The sequence below is a fragment of the Thermobia domestica genome, chromosome 16, assembly GCF_964235325.1.
Source record: "Thermobia domestica chromosome 16, izTheDome1.hap1.1, whole genome shotgun sequence".
NCBI lineage: Eukaryota > Metazoa > Arthropoda > Insecta > Zygentoma > Lepismatidae > Thermobia > Thermobia domestica.
Window position 1 is genome coordinate 24,197,105 of NC_137469.1, and position 22,864 is coordinate 24,219,968.

At 37.6% G+C, this 22,864-nt stretch overlaps 1 protein-coding gene across 1 annotated transcript in view; it reads right to left on the reverse strand.

Annotated features, from left to right (window-relative positions):
- Nucleotides 1-22,599, reverse strand: part of LOC145672948 (pancreatic lipase-related protein 2-like) — a 90,129-nt gene extending 67,530 nt beyond the window's left edge. The window contains exon 1 of the mRNA XM_081742198.1: nt 22,263-22,599. Within this exon, the coding sequence (XP_081598324.1) occupies nt 22,263-22,341 (79 nt within the window). The 5' untranslated portion in view covers nt 22,342-22,599. The remainder of the gene's footprint in view (nt 1-22,262) is intronic.
- Between the last annotated feature and the right edge of the window lie 265 nt (nt 22,600-22,864).

Below are 22,864 nucleotides of genomic sequence, written 5' to 3' on the forward strand. Positions count from 1 at the left end.
AGATCACTAGCGTATCCAAAAGTATCGTTTGGAAGAGAGAATTGCCTTCTTGCGATTAATGGAAACTTGAAATATGGAGTTTATCAGGATTTGGGGAAGGTTGCCCCACCACTATCTCCCTGGATCCGCCAGTGTGCAGGGTGGCCTCTGTCCCATCCACCTTTATCTAATTAAATTATCGAAACGACTAAAGCGTTCTGATCTTTTCGGATTGGAGGTTTCTGCAATGTGAAAGACTTGGAAGTTTGCTAAATTTCCAAGACGTGTCTCTCTTGTCATTTATGGTTTTCCTCTTAAATATTTACTAGAGAGAAAATTGGTTGTGCTCCTTCTACTAACCGTTACACTTTCTTAAATGATTTCACTTGAGGTTTAGGTTTAATTTATTATTATCTTTCACTTGCTCCATTTAAAGTTGTTCATATATTATTACTCCCATTCATTTTGGATCTTATAGTGTATTTATATGTAGTAGGTTATCTCCGTGTCAGTCAGAAACAATATTCATCAACAGGTTTGAAGTTTCAAGATTACAGAGTTGTAAAAAAAAAAAAAAAAAAAAAAATGTTCTTACAAGCTACAATATGGTACCGAAACCAAGATGAAACCTCTGATCATGAGACGTCTGCACCTACACCAACATCGAAAACTTATAAGGTCCTTTCAAAAGCCACCGATGACAGAAAAAGTTTCTACTCTCGCTGAACTTGAAAATAGACGATATGAGGACCACCTTAAACGTGATCAAAACTTGGAAATACAGACGTGTTCAAATTATTAGACTCAGCATTCAGTTTCTGAATATGTTACTGTTCTTCCAATATTCGGTGAGGAAACACGTTCGAACTTAGTCCAAAGTAATGCTCTGTCCTAATTTCTAGTGGGTGTGGCACATGCTTTTCAATATCAATAAAACAAATGCATACGTGACATTCAAATATAATTACTACACAGTGTGTATATCCAAATTGGAAACAAAAAAAAAAAAAAATCAAATTGAATACTTACAAGAAAATGATATCTTACACAAAGTCTACTATTTCGTATGAAATCCCTTATTCTTTATTATGTCTTTTATCCTTTGTGGCATGCTATGTAAGAGTTTAGCACATTTTACCTTCAATTCAGCATCATGATACCACAAATTGTTGATCTTCTCGATCAATTGATGTCTGGTTGTAATGTGCTTCTTCTTTAGCTTTTCCTTCATGAACCTAAAAAATTTTTCAATCGTGTTCATATCAGGACTATTGCCCGATTACGGAAGAACACTAATTTTGTTGTCCTCCAAGAATTTTGTCACAGCTTTTGCCCGGTGGCATGGGGGTCAATCATGCATAAAGATGAAATGTGCGTAATCAAACCAGACTGCAGTCTAGGGAAGCAGTTCTTCTTGAAGAACTTAAAAATATTGGTCGTGTTCCATTGTTCCCTCTGCTATATATAGTCTTCCAGGCTCGAACACGGACATCACACCCCAGACCATGACTGACGTAGGATGCTTAATGGTTTGTTGAAGACATTCAAACTTGAATTCCTCCCCAGGTCGACGTCGTACATATTGTGAACATTCATCAGACACGAAGACACATATTCATCACTGAAACACAGTATTTTCTAATCATCAGCAGCCCAATGTTCTAGGCCTCATGCCTATTCGAAGCGCTTCGTTCCCATGATTGGAGTGATTTTTGCTTTCTTTCTTCGCCTGCGTGCTTTTATTCCCTCAGCACAAAGAATCCTTCGAACACTTTCAGGCCAAATGTCTGTGCCATACTCAGTCATTTGTATGCTGAAGTCTCTAGAAATTGCGTTTTTGTTTCCCAGAGCCATATATATATATATATATATATATATATATATATATATATATATATATATATATATATATATATATATATATATATATTTAGTTTTTTGATACCTCTTATCGATAGTTTTAGTTTTCGCCCACACTTCCCAACCCTATTTTGCTGATGCACTTTCTTCTTGCTCATTTTAACAGAGATTCTACTCACAGATTTCTCTAGTAACAGAGGTCTCTAGCTTTTCCCTTTATGCCGCGTACAGGACTTCACAGAATAAAAGACTAATACACAAAACGCGTCACAATCACTTTGAACTGGCCCAGTCGAACTGTTGAACGCTATGTCATAATTGCTTACGACTGTAATCACAACACTTCAGACTGTAACTTGTTGATAGAAACTACAATAGCTGTCTACAACTGAAACACCACTTTCAGAACTTCCCCTTCCAACTAATGCCATTTGCTGTTCAACGGTGATATCACTACTTCAACTGTACAGTAAACAAATGAAGGATCCTATATTAGTGGTTTAAACATTAAAATACATGTTCTAGAACTCCGAAATTAGGACTGCAACATAAACTTGGATTTTTCGTGCGTGAGTCTAATGATTTGAACACGCCTGTACATATGATTGACCTCCTACCCAGGGCTATATATTACGAATAATATCTAAAGATTGCAGCAAAGAATTTACTTTAATAATCATGAAAGGATACTCAAAAATTAAGTGCGAACTTCAGGAAGATTACAAAGTCATGCAAAACTTTTGTTCCTACAACAAACTACAATACACCACCGAAATCAAGAAGAAAACTCAGAACATCAAAGTAGTTATTCGCCACCTTCCAATTGGTATCAGCATTGAAGACATCACAAAGCACTCAAGGAGAAGGATTAACCAATAATCTTCGTTTCACGAATGCGGACCCAGAGTGGGAAAGGAAAAATTATTCTTCCACTATTCTTGATTACATTGAAGAAGACTCTACAAGGTACCAGAATCTTCAAAGAAGACTTCCTGCTACATATGAAAATTCTCATAGAGCCACTTCAAAGAAACATTACTTGCAATGCTCAAATGCCAAAGATTTAGGCATTTGCAATCAACTTGCCAAGCTCTGGCTCGGTGTGTTAAGAGCGCCGGCTGTCATTAGATGTACCAACGTAAAAAGAAAATCAGTCGCACCAGCGAAATGTGTCGACTGTAACGGTGCTCATCCTGCAAAGTATTTAGGATGACCGCGAATATAAAAAATCCTATAATGAAAAAAAAAAAATTAAGACCACCAGCAAACACAATCTCGTGTTAAGCATCTCTTCAAGACACTACTGCTGAGAATAAAGAGAAACAAACACTGATCATACGTGAGTTAGAAAATTGTTAGTGTAAAGTGAAATTATGAAATCTGGGATAATTGAAGGAAAAGTGTTTGTACATTTTTGCATTCATGGTCCAACTCCATTTTCCCGCCATTCTTGTGGTCTTTTTTTCTCCATAAGAAATCTTGCTTCTCACATTAAGTATGGATTAAAACTGAAATTGAAGCATGTTAAAAAGTTCAGTCCTACGGGGATCCGAACGCCGAGAATCTGTCTAGTCTCGTCTCGAATTTAAACACGTACTTCTCGTCTCATTTCGTAGATAACACTAATTTTAACTCACAACATCCAGTAGTGGTTTCCTAGTGGTTAAAGCTCTTCCTTCGTAGTCGGAAGATTTGAGTAAGAATCCGATGGACGGCCAACGGAACGAGTTTTTTTTTCAAGATACCAATATTTCCCCAGTTTACATCAGACAAATGTTAAGATGGTAATCCTCTGCCTTTACTGTTTAATAGAGAAATAACTGACATTAGGTCAAAGTCATACCTGAACTCATGCAAAGCTTATCTTAATTAACATCTCTACGAAAATTAAACTCTGTCATTTAATGAGTCCTAATTCATTTATTGATGTCTATGCCAATCAAACTCTAAGTCATTTATTGAATTCTAGGTCATTTATTGATCCCTATGCCAATTAAACTCTAAATCATTTATTGAGTCTTCGGTCATTTATTGATCTGTATGCCAATTAAACTCTGGCATTTATTGAGTTCCTGATCATTTATTAATTTTTATTTCAGTTAAACTTTGAATCATTTATTGACATCTATGCCAATTATACACTATCATTTGTTGCTTCCTACGCCATTTATTGATGTTTATGCCAATTAAACTCGTTCATTTATTGAGTTCTTGATCATTTATTGATCTCCATTTCAGTCAAATTCTAAGTCATTTAATGAGTTCTCGATCATTTATTGATCTCTATTCCAGTCAAACTCTAAGTCATTTATTGATCTATATGCCAATTAAATTCTAAATAATTTATGGAGTTCTAGATAATTTATTGATATCTATGCCAATTAAACTCTAAGTCATTTTTGAGTCCTAGGTCATTTATTCATCTATAGGCCAATTAAACTCTAAGTCATTTATTGAGTTCTAGGTCATTTATTGACATCTATGTCAATTAAACTCTAAGTCACTTATTGATTTCTATGCCAGTCAAACTCTAAATCATTTATTGAGTCCTGGTGATTTATTGATCTATATGCCAATTAAATTCTAAATCATTTATTGAGTTCTTGATCATTAATTGATCTCTATGCCAGTCAAAGTCTAAGTCATTTATTGAGTTTTAGGTCGTTTGTTGATATCTATACCAATTAAGCTCTAAGCCATTTATTGATCTCTATGAGAATCAAATTCTAAGTAATTTATTCAGTTCTTGATGATTTATTGATCTCTATGCCAATTAAACTGTAAGTTTTTTTATTTATTTCTAGATCATTTATTGATATCTATGCCAATTAAACTCTAAGTTATTTATTGATCTCTATGCCAATTAAATTCTAATTAATTTATTGAGTTCTAGATAATTTATTGACCTTTATGCCAATTAAACTCTAAATCATTTATTGTGTTCTAGATAATTTATTGATACCTATACCAATTAAGCTCTAAGTCATTTATTGATCTCTATGCCAATTAAATTCTAATTAATTTATTGAGTTTTAGATAATTTATTTACCTCTATGAAATGAAATGAAATGAAATTTTGAGTTTTACGTCCCACGATTATGCCGGTTAGGCTAAAGGAGACGGTGATAATGAATGAAATGGTGGAATGAAGAAAGTGGGAGGAAACGGGAGAACCCCGAGAAAACCCACGCACACGGTGTTTGTCCACCACAAAGTTCACTTGGCGGGAGCAGGGTTTGAACCCGAGACCCCTAGCACCAGAGGTGAACGCTCTACCACTGAGCCACCGTGGTTACCTCTATGCCAATTACAGTCTAAGCCATTTAGTAAGTTGTAGATCATTTATTGATCTATATGCCAATTAAACTCTAAATCATTTATTGAAATCTTTTAAAAATCTTTATGTTTTACGTCCCACACTTATGCCGGTTAGGCTAAAAAATCATTTATTGAGTTCTAGGTCTTATATTGATTTCTATGCCAATTAAACTTTGTCATTTATTGAGCTCTAGGCGAATTTAGCTCGAGAGTCGGATTCGTGAGTTTATCCTTATATCTGATTGAATTATGTAGTTGAAGATCATCTGAACATAAAATGATTCCAGCTCATTATAAGCATAACATAACTGGATGTTTACGTTATCCTACTTTTATCACACGCAAAAAAGAAAGTTATTACATCACAATTTCTCTCCGCATATCATTCTGATTTTGTTCTTCCTTATGTGTTTACATAAGTGAAAAAGTAAATGACTGAAATAGTTATGTTAATGACATTTAAGAAAAAAACTAAGGTCATCATCATTACAGGGAATTACTCTTTAAAAAAAAGATATCATTTATCACATGTTTTGACAATAGGTAATAAGGAAGTCTTGTAAATAGGGGAGCAAATGTAGATGAAGACTTTCAAAGAGTTTATTATTTTGTTGACCAAACAGTTGACACAACAACCCTGAGTGAGATCCAATCCTTTTGCTAGAGGCAAGGAATTAGCTGGGTACATGTTTCTCGATTTACAAACGAAAGTAACCGAAATATATTGTTATTTTTCTTGGTCTATACATTCAGTCTAAGTAAGAACAGAGGAACCCTAAGATTGCCTTCACACTAGCATCTTGTGAGCCGCTGCCGTGAGTTGCTCATGTGGACCTGTAGGGTGAAGGCATTGAATACTTCTGAGCCGCTCAAAAGATCGTCATACCAAAATGGCCACCATGTTAGAGTCAGAAGAAGTTGCAGCTTTAATTTTAGCGATAAATTGCAAAGGAAAACAAAAGGAAGAGAAGATATATAACAATGTGGATTCATCCTATAAATTTATCAATACTGGAAAAATGTTCACTTTACAGCGTAACGAACGTTTTATTTTGCCTGAGTTCGGTTTTATGTTGTAGTATAACTCGTATATAAATATACGACTGCTACTTACTACGATAACTATATGTTGATTACACACTATTTGCATCATTTAAATGCACTATACGTATTTCAGAATACAGTGAAACCTTCCTTAACGGACACCTCTCAATAACGGACACCTCTATAATACGGACAGATATTTTTGTCCCGGCAAAAATATATGTTCTCTTACGGAACAAAACCTTCTCTTTTACGGATACTCTCAGATACGGACGCGGAAGTCCTTTCCCCCCCCCAAAAAAAAAACGTTTCAATAACCTCTTCATAACGGACAGGAATTATTCTCGGTTCTGCGATATATTACAGTAGATAGAAATGTCTTCCTCACAAGTGTATCCATCATGAGTCTTAAGCAACTGTATTGAGGATTCTCAGAGGACACTTACTAATGAATTTTACTGAGGAAAAAGCATGATTTTTCGCTAAACAAAAAAGTTTAGCCGGTTAGTTGATTCTTAACACATCTTTTGAGAAGGTTCTGAGAATTTGAAATAAATGAAAAACGCTTTCCGTGCTGCTTTCCCTTTCCATATAGGAAAATATTCAAACATCTTTGGCATATTATTCTTCATCACTTGATGCAGTGCAAAAGAGAGTGGATTTTTTTTTTTTTTTTTTTTTTAGATGGTGATGACATGTACTTAAGAAAATTATCATCACGCATTATCTTTTGCAGTATACCGATATATTAACACACCCCCAGCAATAATATTATTTAACATAAATGAATTTCTCTTTCATCCCTCCCAGTAATACAATATATTTTCATATTGATTTTATGTATTTACGCTCACACATAATGCATTTACTGTATATTACTGCATACAATTACCGTTGTGAGAAATTAAATTTCTGCAACCTCTCTGTAACGGACACCTCTCAGTAACGGACAAAAATTCATGTCCCATTGGTGTCCGTTATTCAGAGGTTTCACTGTACTTGTTATTTGTTTCACAAGTGATTCAGTATACTTCTGCATATTAACATGGCGTCGCCTTGCATTATATTTATAACAAGCATAGATAAACAAGTCTGGCAACGGAACTGTTATCATAGTAACCGTACTATTGTCCTTAACAACGAATCAACAAACATTGATATCTATCTACTGAAAATATAACGTCTACAAAATAAGATTATTCATGACATTATATCATTTTCTTCTTCTTTTTCTATTTTACAGGGAGTGCATACGTTAAAGCACTTTTACCCTACATATTAAATGAAATAAACAACGTAAATACAGGTTATCGTTGTAACAGTCTGTTTCTTAAACTGAAAAAAGATGAAAGAAAATTTTTCAATTACTTCAGGATGTATATATCTTTGTTTAACGAACTGTATAATAGTAAAAAGTGTGCATTTCATCAGAGTAACATCAAAATCAGAAAATTTTCAATATCAACTATACCGTATGTACACTTTTCTCCATTCCAACTGAGTTTACGCTCCCGTGTGAAGGGCTCTCGTGTCATTTTATTTCCCGGCAGCAGCCGGCTTGAGCCGGCTACCAGCAGGGTGATCTTCATAGCAGCTCAGATCCGCGGCTCACTTGCACCGAAGCACGTGTGTGAAAGCCTACATTTAACACAACGTAAAGTTAGCAGCTGTACCTCACCTGAGCAGCTAACATGATCCTAGTGTCAAGGCTACCTGAAAGTACGGTCTACCTTTAAAAAAAAAAAAAAAGAAAAAAAAGAAAGCTGTTTGGAAGGTTGTATTTTTATGGAATTAAACACAAAGATATTAAATGATATCTTGGGTTAATTGATTTACCTGTATTTGCGACCTTTCGTAGAAACGAAAGGGGTACGGTGGGTGAGTGGTACAGGGCTTACCTCTGGTGCGTAGGGTCCCTACTTCGATCCCTATTAAGTAAGTTTGTGATGGACAACATTGTGTCCGTCTATTTTCTCAGGATACTCCCATCCCCACAAACAAAATTTTATTCTACCAATTCTTCCATCAGTATGCATTTGCCTCAATCATCCACAAAGCCAACTTGGTGCGAACTTGGATTTCTATCAGGGACCCCACTCACTAGAAATGAACGCTCTACCGCTGCACCCTACGATTAGATTATTGTAATAACTGTCAGTATCTTACAAACTATAAAGGTAACCAAGAAAGTTCTGTCACTTTTTCTGGAGGTCTCTGCTCCATTGGCCCTCACACCGTGAGTTGAATGCGAATGGAGATAAGGCGAAGGTTAGTTGTTGGTGTGAGTATATCCAGTATACTATTTAGTTGTGGCAGTTCAGTTAGACCTTGAACTTGCGTAAGGACAGAGTGAACATGGGATCTTCACAGAGCGTCGTAAGGGCGTGTATGCTGTACGAGTTGAAACTGGGGTCAAACACCGCTGCAGCGGAGCGGAAGATACACAAGCCTAAGGGCGGTGTGCCGGAAGACCAACACATGTACAAAATGTTCTTCAGGCAGCAATTGATAGTGGCCAGACATGCGAGGAACTCGGACTACAATTCAGTGTGAGTGGAGAAACCATTCGGCAACACCTCCATCAACTTGGGAAGCACTACAGCGTTTTGATAGGTCCCACATTATATGACTCAGGCCCAGAAGGCCACGCGAGCATACACGTGTGTTTCTTTGCTGTCTCGTCTGAGAAAGGAGCAATTTCTGGACAGGGTGTTGACATGTGATGAGAAGTGGGTTCTGCACGAGGCTCTACTGCGCCGACATCATTGCTTAGCATCCCATGAATCGCTTCCAAAACAACCGAAACCAGCACTACAAGAAAAGAACGTCCTCCCGTGTGTTTGGCGGACTGCTCGCAGTATCGTGCATTGGGAACTGCTACCAGATAATCAGAGCATCAATAAAACTATGTATTTTCATTAGTTGAGCCGATTTAAAATGAAACTCAAAACTTTGGAGCCACCACTTCTGAATCGCAAATGGGCCAGCATGTTACAGAATAACACTAAGCAACACAAGGCTAGATGACCTGGGACACCATTCTACGGCTTGGATAGGAAACACCATTTCACTGTCCAATTATCATCTGTTCCACTCCTTGGGCGACGCCCCTAGAGGACGCCACTTCAAATCCTTGGTAGAGGTGCAAAAATGCGCTCGATAATTTCTTCGCTTCACGTCCCACCAACTATTACCGCGATGGAATCCATTGCCTTCCAGAACGTTGGCAGAGAGTCCTCGATGCTAATGGGGACTATTTTTGATCTTCCAGATACGTCTTAGGTTATATATCGAAGGTTCGAAGGTGGTGGGTGAAAAAGCGACAGAACTTTCTTGCTTACCTTTATATCAGTCTGTGGCCAAGAGATAACCTGCACGATAATGATAAAAAAGAAACTTAAAGTAGGTTTACTTAACATTCCTATAAATTCTTATTTCGTCTCCCTGTTTCCCGATTTCGAAATTCTGCCAAATATAAGAAAGTTCTGCCGCTTTTTGTGGAGGTCTGTGTTCAATTGGCCCTCACACCGTGAGTTGAATGCGAATGGAGAGAAGGTGAAGGTCAGTTGTTGGTGTGGGTATATCCAACATACTACCTGGTTGTGGCAGTTCAGTTACACCGTGAACTTGCGTAAGGACTGAGTGAACATGGGATCTTCACAGAGCATCGTAAGGGCGTGTATGCTGTACGAGTTCAAACTGGGGTCAAACGCCTGTGCAGCAGCGCGGAAGATATGCCAGGCCTTTGTGAGGAAGTCTTGAGTACGCGGACTGTGCAGCGGGGGTTTAACAAGTTTAAGGACGGTGATGAAATACTGGAAGACGCACAACGTGCCGGAAGATAAACACATGTACAAAATGAAGATCCTGAGGCAGCAATTGAGGCGAACAGTAGCCAGACATGTGAGGAACTGTGACTACAATTCAGTGAGAGTGGAGAAAGCATTCAGCAGCACCTTAATCAACTTGAGAAGCATTACAAGTTGGGTCGATGTGTCCCACATGATTTGACTTCGGGGCAGAAGGCAACGCGAGGAGGCACCTGTGTTTCTTTGCTGTCTCGTCTGAGGAAGAAGTCTTTTCTGCACAGAGCATTGCCATGAAGTGAGAAGTGGGTCCCGCATGAAGCTCCACGATGTCGTCATCATTGGTTAGCTTCCCATGAACCGCTTCCAAAACAGCCGAAACCAACACTGCAGCAGAAGGTCTTCCTGTGTGTTTATTGGACTGCTACCGGGACACCATTCTACGCTTTGGATGGGAAGCAGTATTGTATCCGCGATAGTTCCCAGATACACCGTTCGCGATGCACCGTCCGATTATCCTCTGTTCCATTCCTTGGAAAATCGCCTTAGAGGACGCCAGTTCAAATCCCTAGTACAGGTACAAAATGAACTTGATACCTTCTTCGCTTCACGGGCCTCCAATTTCTACCGCAATAGAATCCATGGCCGTCCAGAAGGTTGTCAATGCTGATGGGGACTATTTTTGATCTTCCAGGCACATCTTAGGTGACATATCGATGTTCGAAAGTGATGAGTGAAAAAGCGACAGAACTTTCTTGATTACTTTTATATATCAGAAATGCTTTCAGATTGTCTGACAGTACATTGCAAATGGGAATTGTGGTTGAAATCCATAAGTTGATATTTTTAAAAAATGGAGGTACGAGGAAGCATCTATTCTGAAGCAACTTTTAAGAGTCCCTATCACTGTGAAATTAAAATACCGATAATTTTACAGAAATTATGTGATATCTTCAAATAGATAAAAGACAATCGAAAAGTGGATCAAGACCTCCCTAGACGACGTTATTTTACTGAGGTAGCGTTATCACCAGTCACCTAGTAGCTTTGCGTTTGCAGTTATTTAGAAACGCGAAAATAAATGCCAATTTCTAAATGGCTGGAAATCGAAAGCAGATAAGTGAGTCTTCATAACGGTATCTCACGCAAAATAATATTGTCTAGGGAGGTCTTGTTCCACTTTTCGATTATCTCTTTTCTATTTGAAGATATCACATAATTACTGTAAAATTAGCGGTATTTTAATTTCGCAGTGATGAGGCCTCTTAATAAGTTTGAATATAAACTTGACAACAACCGCGACACCACAGGCTCCAGTTTACAGGTGCTAATGGAAAGTGGGGTGGGGTACAGAAGGAAATAAAGTTGGAGGAATTAAATCTTCCTTTCAATCAGCAACAAGGAAGAGAATATAGCACGACAACTATACTGATTTCCAAACAAGTTAACGAATAAAAAGAAAAAAGAAAGAAAAGAAAACCGAAACAGGTTTTTGCTAGAATCACTGGTGCAAGTCCCGGTGGGATGAGGGGGGCATGTGACCTCCAATCTTGGAATTAGGGGGACTGTCCCGCCAATACTCCGATTTGAAATATGGTTTTGGGGAGAAATGTGATGATTTGTACAAAGAAAAGTGAAATGAAATGATGTCCCGCCAAGAATAAGCCTCAAATCTGCCTCCCAATGTTGAAGAAAACTCTGCTCTCCTGATCCTCACAAGATTGTTTTTCAACTTATTAACATTTTTAAACATCGCTTAGGTCTTACAGGTCCGTCCCAACAGGGACGTACGCAGGAATTTATTTCGGGAGGGGTCCAAAGCTTTTCGGGGGGGTTCCAAACACAATTTCATGCTAAATTATATTAAAAATTGTAAAATTTCCCCTAAAATTAGACGAAATTTACAAGAGTCCGGATTTCAGGGGGGGTCCGAACACCCAGGACCCACCCCCTGCGTACGTCCCTGCGTCCCCAATGTTGAAGACAGATTTGCGCTGCTCGATAGAATACTGAACTCTTTTGAAAACCGAAACCGGATCTCATAGAAAACAAAATCGGTTTTGAAAAACTAAACCGTGATTCGCCCTACGAAATCGTAACTCGACCATATTCATAACTTCGCTAGAAATAACATAGTTAGTCCAGTGGTGCCCCCCCTTATGTCCATGACGCACCCCCCCAATTGTCTACCCGTAGGTGTTCTTCCATGAAAAAAATCTTTTCGATTAATTTTTACACTCCCTCAAACATATTTATACGGATTTTTTAACCCCCCCAAATATTTAAACGACGCACTTTGCGTCATAGCCCCCCTCGTGGGCACCCCTGGTTAGTCTAAAGCAGTAGATATCTACAGTGAACAATTGGTTACGAACACGTCGGTTAGAACCTTGTCTATCTCATCTATGCCCTCGGAAAGTATGCGAACTATACTTCGGCCTCATCCCCGCCGCCCTCTAACGGAGGAAATTCTCCCTTTGCTTAGGGAAAAGAAGTGAATGACGTCAGCTGTGTTGCCAATTTGTCATTCAGTCGTTTGGTCTTGACGAGTGAAGATCGTAGGCTACTTAGAGTGGCTAACAAGATAGAGCACAGCGAAGTCCATGAAATAATTCATTTTGGCAACGCTTCCGCAACCAACAATTGAAAGATCTCGGCCGCAACAACTTCTCCCTCCCCTTTTGAGGTAGGTACGGGAAAGCACACATCGACTGCAGCGCCAGAAGGGGCACAGATCAAATAGAAAGGCTCTATCGAATACGTTTTGGAGCGATCCTAGGTGGGGACACTCGCTCGAAAAGGTGTAACAGCTTTTTGAGACCAGCCATCTTGAGCGAGGTTTTCCTGTTTTCTTTATTCACTCCAGGCAAATGCCGAAAATGGTATCTACCATACAGGCCGCAGACCACTTCTTTCCCCCCTCTTTCTCCAGATATTGTCCTCGCCTAGAGATCATCCCTCATAGTGACGGGCTTAAGGCTGTAGATGCCGGTAATCCGTAGAAATCTGTATAAATACAGTAAATAAAAGAACAAGTTTTGTGAACACTTTTTTTTTTTTTTTAACCTCAGTATGTGTTACGAAGTTATAAACACATACACACGCCTGTACTCATAATTCTACTCATCCTAGTAGTTTTGCACGTTTGCACGTTTTGCACGTATGGCCCTTATGCAGAGTCTTTTTCACGTATCATTAGCGCCATACTAAAGGTTTGACTAAATGCATGGTCAGGGCCGGATTTTGGTTTGATAAGGCCCTAAGCCAGGGCCGGATCCAGGGGGGGATGATCGGGGCGATCGGGTATATATATATATATATATAAAACCCATCCCAAAGTTTGCAGCCCTTAAAAGTAGCAGTATAACAACAAACCGCCCCCTCCCCAGAAGTCGGTCCTGGATCCGCCCCTGCCCTAAGCTATGAAAAGTAATCGGGCCTTTGTGAACTGACATTTAGAGAACAGGCTAAGAAGAGGGGCCCCATTACTTACAATCATAGAAGTGCACTATTACTGTATATAGATTTTGTTTTATTTTTATCTTATTTTTGAAAATGTATACCTATTTGTTTCCTTTCAAACGTTTTGGAGCTCCCAAGACAGTGGGATCCTAAGCCACAGCTTGCTTAGCTTATACGTAAATCCGGCAATGCGCATGATTATCAGAAGTATATTCAGAATCTCTGATTAACACTTGACTAAGTTAATCACATATGACTGATTAATTTAGAGCAGAGGGTAACCTAGTTTAGCCACTCTAATCTTTATATTATAAAAAAGCAAAAGATAAGCAGAATGTTATCTTTCTTTTCTTTCAGTTCATCGGGTGAGTTAACTACAGTTTGAAGCAGTTATTAAGTCGAATCCTCTAGAACAGCAGAACTCTTTCTTAAAGTAAACAGTGAGAGATGAGTAGTAAATTTCCAGTTTTCTGAGGAATACATACAACTAATCAATAAATTATCTTTCCTTATAATTACAACATAATTCTTCTATTGTCACTCATAGTAATTGACTTCTACTTATATTCTGCCTTACATACATCCTTCAGAAATAAATACATTAATTTAATCCGATTTCGTAACTATTTATAAGATGATTGTGATGTCAAACCGCAAAGAAAACATTTTGAATTTCGTATTTAATTTATTTTCATTTTTACAGACTAGGCATTCACACGTCTAAATATCTGTAATTGCCACGTTTATTTTTCTTAGCCGATGTATTGGTGTTTCACAAATCAATTTATTAGCTGAACTCAAAGCAGACTCTGAATACCAAAAAGTACAACTTCCTTAGTACAGCACTAATACGACACTAATTGCATGACTAAGGCTTGATTAACGAATTATCTCTGAATACCACCCTATCCGTCAGAGTGCTGAGATCAAAACTTACTTTATTTATTTATTTATTTATTTATTTTTGTGCCTTTTTAGTCTTCATACTGATTATTTTTGTCCAATCTATTTATTTATTATTTTTTCATAAAGAATTATTTTCGTTCACTAACAGTTGAGTTGGTTTTGAGTTTAACGTCCCGTTCAGCAGCGAGGCTATATGAGACGTGGACCTACTGATTAACGTGAAACCCGAACCACATGAGCTCCCGCCGGGAATCGAACCCGGGTCTCCCACGCCAAAGGCGCGTACGCTAACCGCTCAGCCACGAAGGAGCTCCGTTCACTAACAGTGTTACGGAATGAAGTAAATGCGTAACCCGTGGGTCCCACTGTGTCTGAGGACGTTCCCCGGAGTTATACTTGATGTAGACTTCAAGTATGTTCTGTAATGTATAATTAATCTCTTGTAATAAGCATATACTGCATCTGACTTCGTAAGATCTGCCCCAGGCTGATCCATTGAGCTCTTTCCTCACTAAGTGTTCATGCATGCTCATTAAATGTATGCTTAAGTAACATTAAGGTTTATCTAACTACTAGTGCTGATATCAGACGTAAAATTTGACGAGTCTCGGGGCGCACCAGAAGTTCACCCAAGTCTTAGTTCTCAAGCACTATTTTACTATTACATGATTCATAGTATAAAAAAAAAAACTATAAAGTGAAAAAGTGATTGTACGTACACAATAAATAGCATTCCTCAATGCTTAAAGCTACGTAAATCGTTACACAATATACTTCAATAGTAAATAGGGTTTTAATGTTGTTATACCACACCTTTCATCAGTGGCGTATTTAGGGGGGCTTCCGGGCCTAAGCTCCCCCCCCCCGAAAAATTACTTACTATAATAAAGTATATGAAATATCTTGCAGAATTTTCATATTTTCAGGCAAAGCCTCCCCCCGAAACAAAATCCTAAATACGCCACTGCCTTTCATGGACCTTTTGTGATGTAGAAGATTCTGATAAGTTCTAGATGAAATTAAGAAAACAATTACGTCATAAATTTGGTACATAAATTCACAAAAAAGCAGTGGCAGATCTAGAAAGTAACACTGGAGGGGGCAGCAAGAACCCAGATTATAATAGTTAGATCATGAGTTTGCTATAAACTTTCAAAAATACGTAAATAATAGCGAGACGAGACGAGACGAGACGAGAAAGAATTTTCTAGAATCGAAACGAGACGGAAAAGGATTCTCTGAGAATCAAGACAAGACGAGAAAACTCTTATCAACAAAACTACTAGGTTCACCCAATGACGCCCCTAGAGGGATCAGTTGGGCGGGCCGTTCCCGGTAGCATCGTCCGTCCCCTTAACAGCACCCCAGACATGTTGTATTGTAAATATTGGTGATATAATACAAAACTATAATAACTAACTAACTAACTAACTCTATGGCCTATGGAACCCGGAGGTTCAATGCCGCGTTCACAAAAGCTCTCCACTGACTTATATCCTTAGCTAATTGCATCCAGTTTCTACTTTGTATTCCTATGTCTGCGAGATCCATCTTAATATTGTCCTCCCATCGGCGCCTAGGTCTTCCTAATGGTCGTTTTCCTATTGGTCTTCCAGTCAACACTCTGAAAGCGTTTCTATTTTCTTCCATTCTAGCTACATGACCCGCCCACCTAAGCCTCCTAGACTTGACGACCCTAACAATGTTGGGTAAACTTTATAAATTATGTAGTTCCTCATACAGAACTTTAATACAAGTATTATTTTCTGTATGCAAAAAAAAAAAAAAAAAAAAAAAAAGATTGTTGTTCTCCCAGAATTATCTCTGCCTCTTCCGTTCTCCATCCCAAGAAATTAAAGCTGGCGTTGTTACTGTGTCCGCCTCTCGAGAGCTATCACAAAAATAACCAACTAACATGGGCCTCTCCTGTCCACTTCAGTTCTTTAATAGCCTCAGGAACAGAAAATAACTGCATCTGTCCACTAACAAAAACTCGTGTTCTGACGTCCAGTACAATACATCCTCATTTCATTTCCTGATCTTTTCAATAGTTTTTGTTTTGAATTATTATTCCTGTTAATGTTTTTTATTATTATTCTCAAGCACTCAGCCTTCATGCACTAGCACATTCATTTTTGTTCTTCTCGTTTCATGTTCTCCTCCATGCACACGCACATATTATCTTTATATATGTTAATTACTCTAAAATGATGAATAAAGGAAAGAATCCCTTAGACCAACTACCAATTTTGTAGCATCTGAAATTATGATGAAACGCTTCCCCGAAGAAAGGGCGCAACCCTTTAAACGGGTACTCCAAAAAAATCGAGATGTATCATAACAAACATGGAAAGACAGCAAGAGGCAACTTCCTGACATGGATTCAGTGCCTCAAGAATTTTTCTCCTTTAACTTTTTTTCTTTTTTTTAAACAAGGTATGGTATAAGTCCGTCATTCTGGTTTCAGCCTACCATAGACCAAAAATAATGGTAATGGATGGTGAGAACGATTTATTTTTATATGGACTCAACCTTGCATCTGAGCTCATATTTCTGTACTGAAATCAGCATTGGGGGCACGGTGTATCAGTGGTTGAGCACTTACCTCTAGTGCGTGCGACCTTGGTTCGATCCTCTGTGAACTAAGTTTGTGGTGGACAACATCGTGTTCAGAAGTTGTCTTGGACTACTCCGATTTTTTCCCACTTTCTCATTCCACCGATTGTACCATCATCATTCACTTGACTTAGTCATTCGTTTCCCTTAGCCTAAAACGGCAGAGTTCATTTTCTTTTTCATTTTGAAACCAGAAGTGATATAAATGTGAGTTAAAAAAATCAAGTGTGTTGAATTTCAGAACAAGTGTGATTTCCACTCACTATAAGACATGTTTATTTTTCCATAATATCTTGTTCAAAGGGCTAATATAAACCCCGAAACCCCTTTAGAGTACACTACTACTTGCTACGTCCCTGTCGAGGCTGATGATTAGTAATTGCAAACGCAAACTTAGAAATACATTGGGTCAACGTAGTTAAAAGAGAATGTTTGTCCAACCAACAATTTGCTGCTATTTAACCAACAGTCTCAACCTTGCATTACCAATCGCAAATTTTACTTTCCTCTTAAAGATTACGTTGGTAAGTTAGTTGGCAAATGCTCAGCAAACCGACCAAATAGAATGTAGCGTCAAAATAGACAGTTGGTTAGGTTAGCCTATTGTTTTACACTGTCTGTACCTACAACAATTATGATTGTTCAGAGAATTTTGCAGAGTATGAAACAATGTCTACTTAGGAAATTGGAAGAAGCAACAGAGAGTAGGGTTGGATTAAGTTTTTTTTTTCTCTCTGGCACGTTTTGCGTTATACATTTTTATTTTTCAAGTAAAATGATTACCTATGCTTTTCTTTTTAAATGGATAAAATAAATGACATCTTGGATACATTAAAAATTTATTTTATAAGTAACTGCGTTCCTTTTCTAACTTTTCTCTTTTCATTTTCGTTCTCTTTTTCTTTAACAGAGGAACTTATTTCTCACACAGTATTAACAAGACAAATCAACGATATACCATAAATCCGAAAGAAAATGCAAAGGTTGAATTTATATCTTTTCCTATCTAACCGGCACCCCAACCATAAGTTAAAATTTTAGCCTTCATCTGTTAATAGCGTCTCGATTACATCGCAGTTTTGATTGACAGTAACAAAAATTGCTGTGAACCAATACAACTAAAATATACTTATGCCAGAAACAGAAGTTATTGTGAACTAATAAAACAGAATGTTCTGTTGTCAGGAGCAGAAACTATTGTGAACTAATATAAGCAGCATGTTCTGTTGTCAGGTCCAGAAGCTATTGTGAACTAATAAAAGTAGAATATACTGATGTCAGGAACAGAAGTTGTCGCGAACTAATAAAAGCAAAATATTCTGTTGTGAACAGAGACTACTGTGAACTAATAAAAGCAAAAGATACTGATGTCAAGAATAGAAATTTTTCTGAATTAACAAAAGCAGATTATACTGAGGTCAGAAACAAGTTCTCTCAACTAATGAAAGCAGAATGTTCTGTTGTCAGGAACAGAAGCTATAGTGAACTATTGAAAGCAGAATATACTAATGTTAGGAACAGAAGCTACTGTGAAGTAATAAAAGCAAAATATACTGATGTCGAACTAACAAAAGCATAATGTACTGTTGTCAGGAACAGAAGCTACTGTGAACTAATAAAAGCAGAATATACTGATGTCAGGAACAGAAGTTATTGTGAACTAATAAAGCCAGAACTCCAGGTGGTTGGGAATTTTGGAATAACTTCCAAGGATTTATTGAACGTATAGAAAAGGACGCGGAACTGTCAAGAAATGAATTGTTTTCATTAAAATACCATTAAAAGGCAACAGAGATTTGTGTAATGTATTTAGTTGGTTGGGGTTTTGAATTTAACGTCTCTTTGCAGAACTGTGGCTATATCAGACAATGACCTACAGCTGATGGAGAGATTCGAAGCACATAAGGTCTCAACAGGAATTGCAATATACTTTTCTTTGTGTTTTATGAGTTATTATAACTTTTTAAATGAAAGTTTGCCCCGTCTCCTTAACCTGGGACTCATAAAATATCTACCTAATGTGCTACTAGTAGTGTTTTTTCCAGAAAAAATATTCTTCCGAGGGGCACACTTAGTATTTTGAAGGGTACTGGTGATACTATTCTATTTATTATTATATTATAGACATATTATTTTGGTCTTCTCCGGGGGGGGGGGGGGACACTGTCAGAGCTTCGGGGCCAGAAAACATGTCTGGAAGGAACACCGGCTACCAGGATGTCTATAGAAAAATAATCTTAAAACATCTTGCGTTGCTGAGTTTCAAACGCAGGGTATTTTGCGTCTCTTCTGGCTCTAGATATTTTGACACGCTAGGCGAGAAATAATGCGGCGTCCTCTGATTTAGTGATATTATTATTATTATTATTATTATTATTATTATTATTATTATTATTATTATTATTATTTTGTTAGGATAAGAGGTCTTCACCTAAACAAAAAATACTTTCCTATGATAATGTCATTTCGATTTCGATCAAGTACGCAGTGAAACTTGCTACCAGTGGCGTATTTAAGCGGAGTTCCATGCTTAAGCCCCTCCTTCGAAATTTTATTTACTATGTTAAAGTAAATGAAGTATCTTGCAGAATTTTCACATTTCCAGGAATAAACTTAGCAAAGCCCACCCGAAACAAAATCGTAAATACGCCACTGCTTGCTACCATATATAATAGCTTGCATTAATTCTTTTACATAGCTGGTTCTAATAATTGTTAACCTTTTTAATATTATCAATACCGCAAAAAAAGAAAAAAAAAAAAGAATAGTACGCCTTCTCCAAAATTTGCCACCCTAAGCAGCTGCTTAGTTCGTCTATATGAACGATCCGGCTCTGTTAGCGTGCAACTGTTGAAAACGAATATATAAACATATGTTGAATATCAATACGCAAAACATTACTTTCTTGCATATTATCTAATCAACACATAAAATATCCAAATCAAAAAATAACTTTACGTAATATTTCAGAATGAAAATATATGTAACGGCGTTGTAATACATCTAATCACACTTAAGGATTAATAATGGACGCTTCCATAATACAGACTGATTCTTTAGTCGTGGCAAAATTGTATGTAAATCTATTATTACGGGACAGACTTAGGTCGTATTTAGTTTTGCGAACACTCAGGGCCTTATGCAGAGTCGTTTTCACATATGATTATGTCATACTAAAGGTCTGACTACTGCAGGAAACATATGTTAGTCGAACCCTTTAGTATGGCACTAACCATTCGTCAGAACGACTCTGCATAAGTCCCTCAGATTCGGACACGGAGCCTCATTCTGTAATGGTTTCCGTCAATGCTAAGCAAACTTTGGGTTTTAGTTTGCGATAGTTATTAATTCCCTATCGCATTATTTGCGTTGCTGTGCGCATAATAAGTGTTAGAATAGGGGAAGAAATGACAAAAGAGAGTACAACTGGAAGAGGAGGTCGACAGGGATACTGACTCTCGCCAATATTATTTAATAACTATCTAGAAGAGATAGTGCAAAAGAGCCTACTAAAATGAAGACAGGAGGTCATAGGAGGTAGAATGATTAAGTGTATACGCTTTGCAGATGATATGGCGCTACTGACGGAACCTGAAAATCAATAAGGTGTTAGAAAACTTGAGGAAGGGCTGTCAAGAATACGGGATGAAAATAAATGTTAGAAAGACAAATGCCATGGTGTTCGGAATGAAACGATCGGTGTCAAGTATAGTAGTAGGAGGGGAGACAATAAAACAGGTGAATAGTTTTCGGCACCTGGGTAGTAATAGTAGTGATATGAAGTGGGAACGTGAAATAAAAGCAAGGATAGGAATGGCGAAAGAAGCTATACAAGGAAGAAAAGCTTATTTTGTGGGACATTGAATAAGGCTCATAAAATGCTTCCTGGGGAGTATTGTGGGTCAGAAACATGGGCATTACCCAAAAATAATAATAATAAAAAAAAAACGACTGAGAACTTTCGAAACGTAAGTGTGAAGAAGAATGAACATAATTATTTGGATCGAACGGAAAACGAATAAGATGGTGTTAGAAATGATGGAGAGAAAATAATAATTTTTGATATAATTAAGAAGAGAAAGCGAAACTGGTTGGGACATTGGCTAAGAAGGATATTTACCTCATGAGATACAAGTAATCTAATTTTGTGTAACCTCTCTGTAACGTTCACTTCTCATTGATACACATGTCATTTGTATTTCACTCCCAGTGGGAGCCCATGTGGTTCGGATCCCACATTAAGCTGTAGCTCCACGTCTCATATAGCCTCGCTGCTGAAAGAGACGCTAAACTTAAAATCAAATCAAATCAAAACCAGTTAAGAATGCTCCAAGAGCATTGCCAGAACGAACTTAAAAAGAATTAATTTTTCTTATTAACTTCTACAGACTTTATACCAATTGTTCTATGTATGGTACTTGTACCGATTATGGCCCGGGTCCCCAATATGGCCCACCCACCATATCTCTGCAGATTTAAGTTGGTGCTACTAGATGACGATATAAACTATGTCCTCTGAGCCGCGCAAATATGTTTACGCTTGTCATGAGGACATAGTTTGTATTGTCATCTAGTAACACCAACGTAAATCTGCACAGATATTGTCTGTGGGCCATATTAGGGACCCGGGCCATAATCGGCACAAGTACCATATTTCATTATCATACTCATTAAACAATTTCTATAATATATCTATCCATTTATAATTTCCTTGAATACTAATTTTTTCTCCACAAGTTCTCTTTAAGAATTCTGTTAAAACGTTCTACGAAATGTTATTTTACGAAGACACATGCTCAAAACAGAGGGCTCAAAATTGAAAAATTCGCAAAATATGACCTCTCCATTACTTACAGTTCTCGAGATATGGCTCCTTAAATCTCCTAAAATTGGCACATTTTGCACCAATATGTAGGGAACGGTCGCCAGTTAGCCATTGGCCACCGATTACTATTTGGTACCAAAATGTTCACCATCCTCTTAGGTATTGATCAACACCAATATGATCTCTCTATGACTTACGGTTTCCGAGATATGGCTCCTTAAATCTCCCGAAATAGGACTTTTTTTTTTGCCAATATCTCGGGAACAGTAAGAGTGCAGCGAAAAATTTCATCAACTTTTTCAGATAGTTTTTGATGCGCTATCGAAAGGAGGGCTCAAAATTAAAAAAAAAAAAAAAAATCGCAAATACACACACACTCACACATACACAGACATAGAGAATTCAGTAACGAACGATGATTAATTAAACAGAACTGAAAACTTTACCTCTTCTGGTAGCTGTCGTATATGGTACACACATGTACATGGCCACAATTATTATAAAGATGACTAGCTTGAAATCCATGGCTGAAATGTCACTGTTCAATGGTGTAATGTAATTAGTTAGTCAAACAGAAGTCAATTTTCGTGAGTTCAATGGTTACACGACTTTGCACACAGTCCTCTATATAATTTACGAATGTTTTAAGAACACGTGCTTCGCGATTCACTACTCCGACAATTATGAAGTGAAGTAACACCTGAGTCTCATACCTACAAGTAAATACCTTGACCTACAACAAAGAAAAAAAAAGTGAAGTTTTCACGTGCACAAGCACAGAATAACTAACCCAAACACAGAATAAAAAGTATGTTATGATCAGTAGTTCCTCTAAGTATATTAGACTTTCCACTGTTCCCTCTGCACCCCACCCCACCCCATCCCTACATATATACATATGTGTGTTTCTGTGTTCCTCTTACAACTTTTACTAATAACATGATCTCGTCACCCGGTTTCTTCGATTATGTAACGTCTTCTGGGCATCGTTTCCATTCTTTTTATTTTTTTATTTTTTCAAAGCTCAACTATATTCACTTTCTCCATG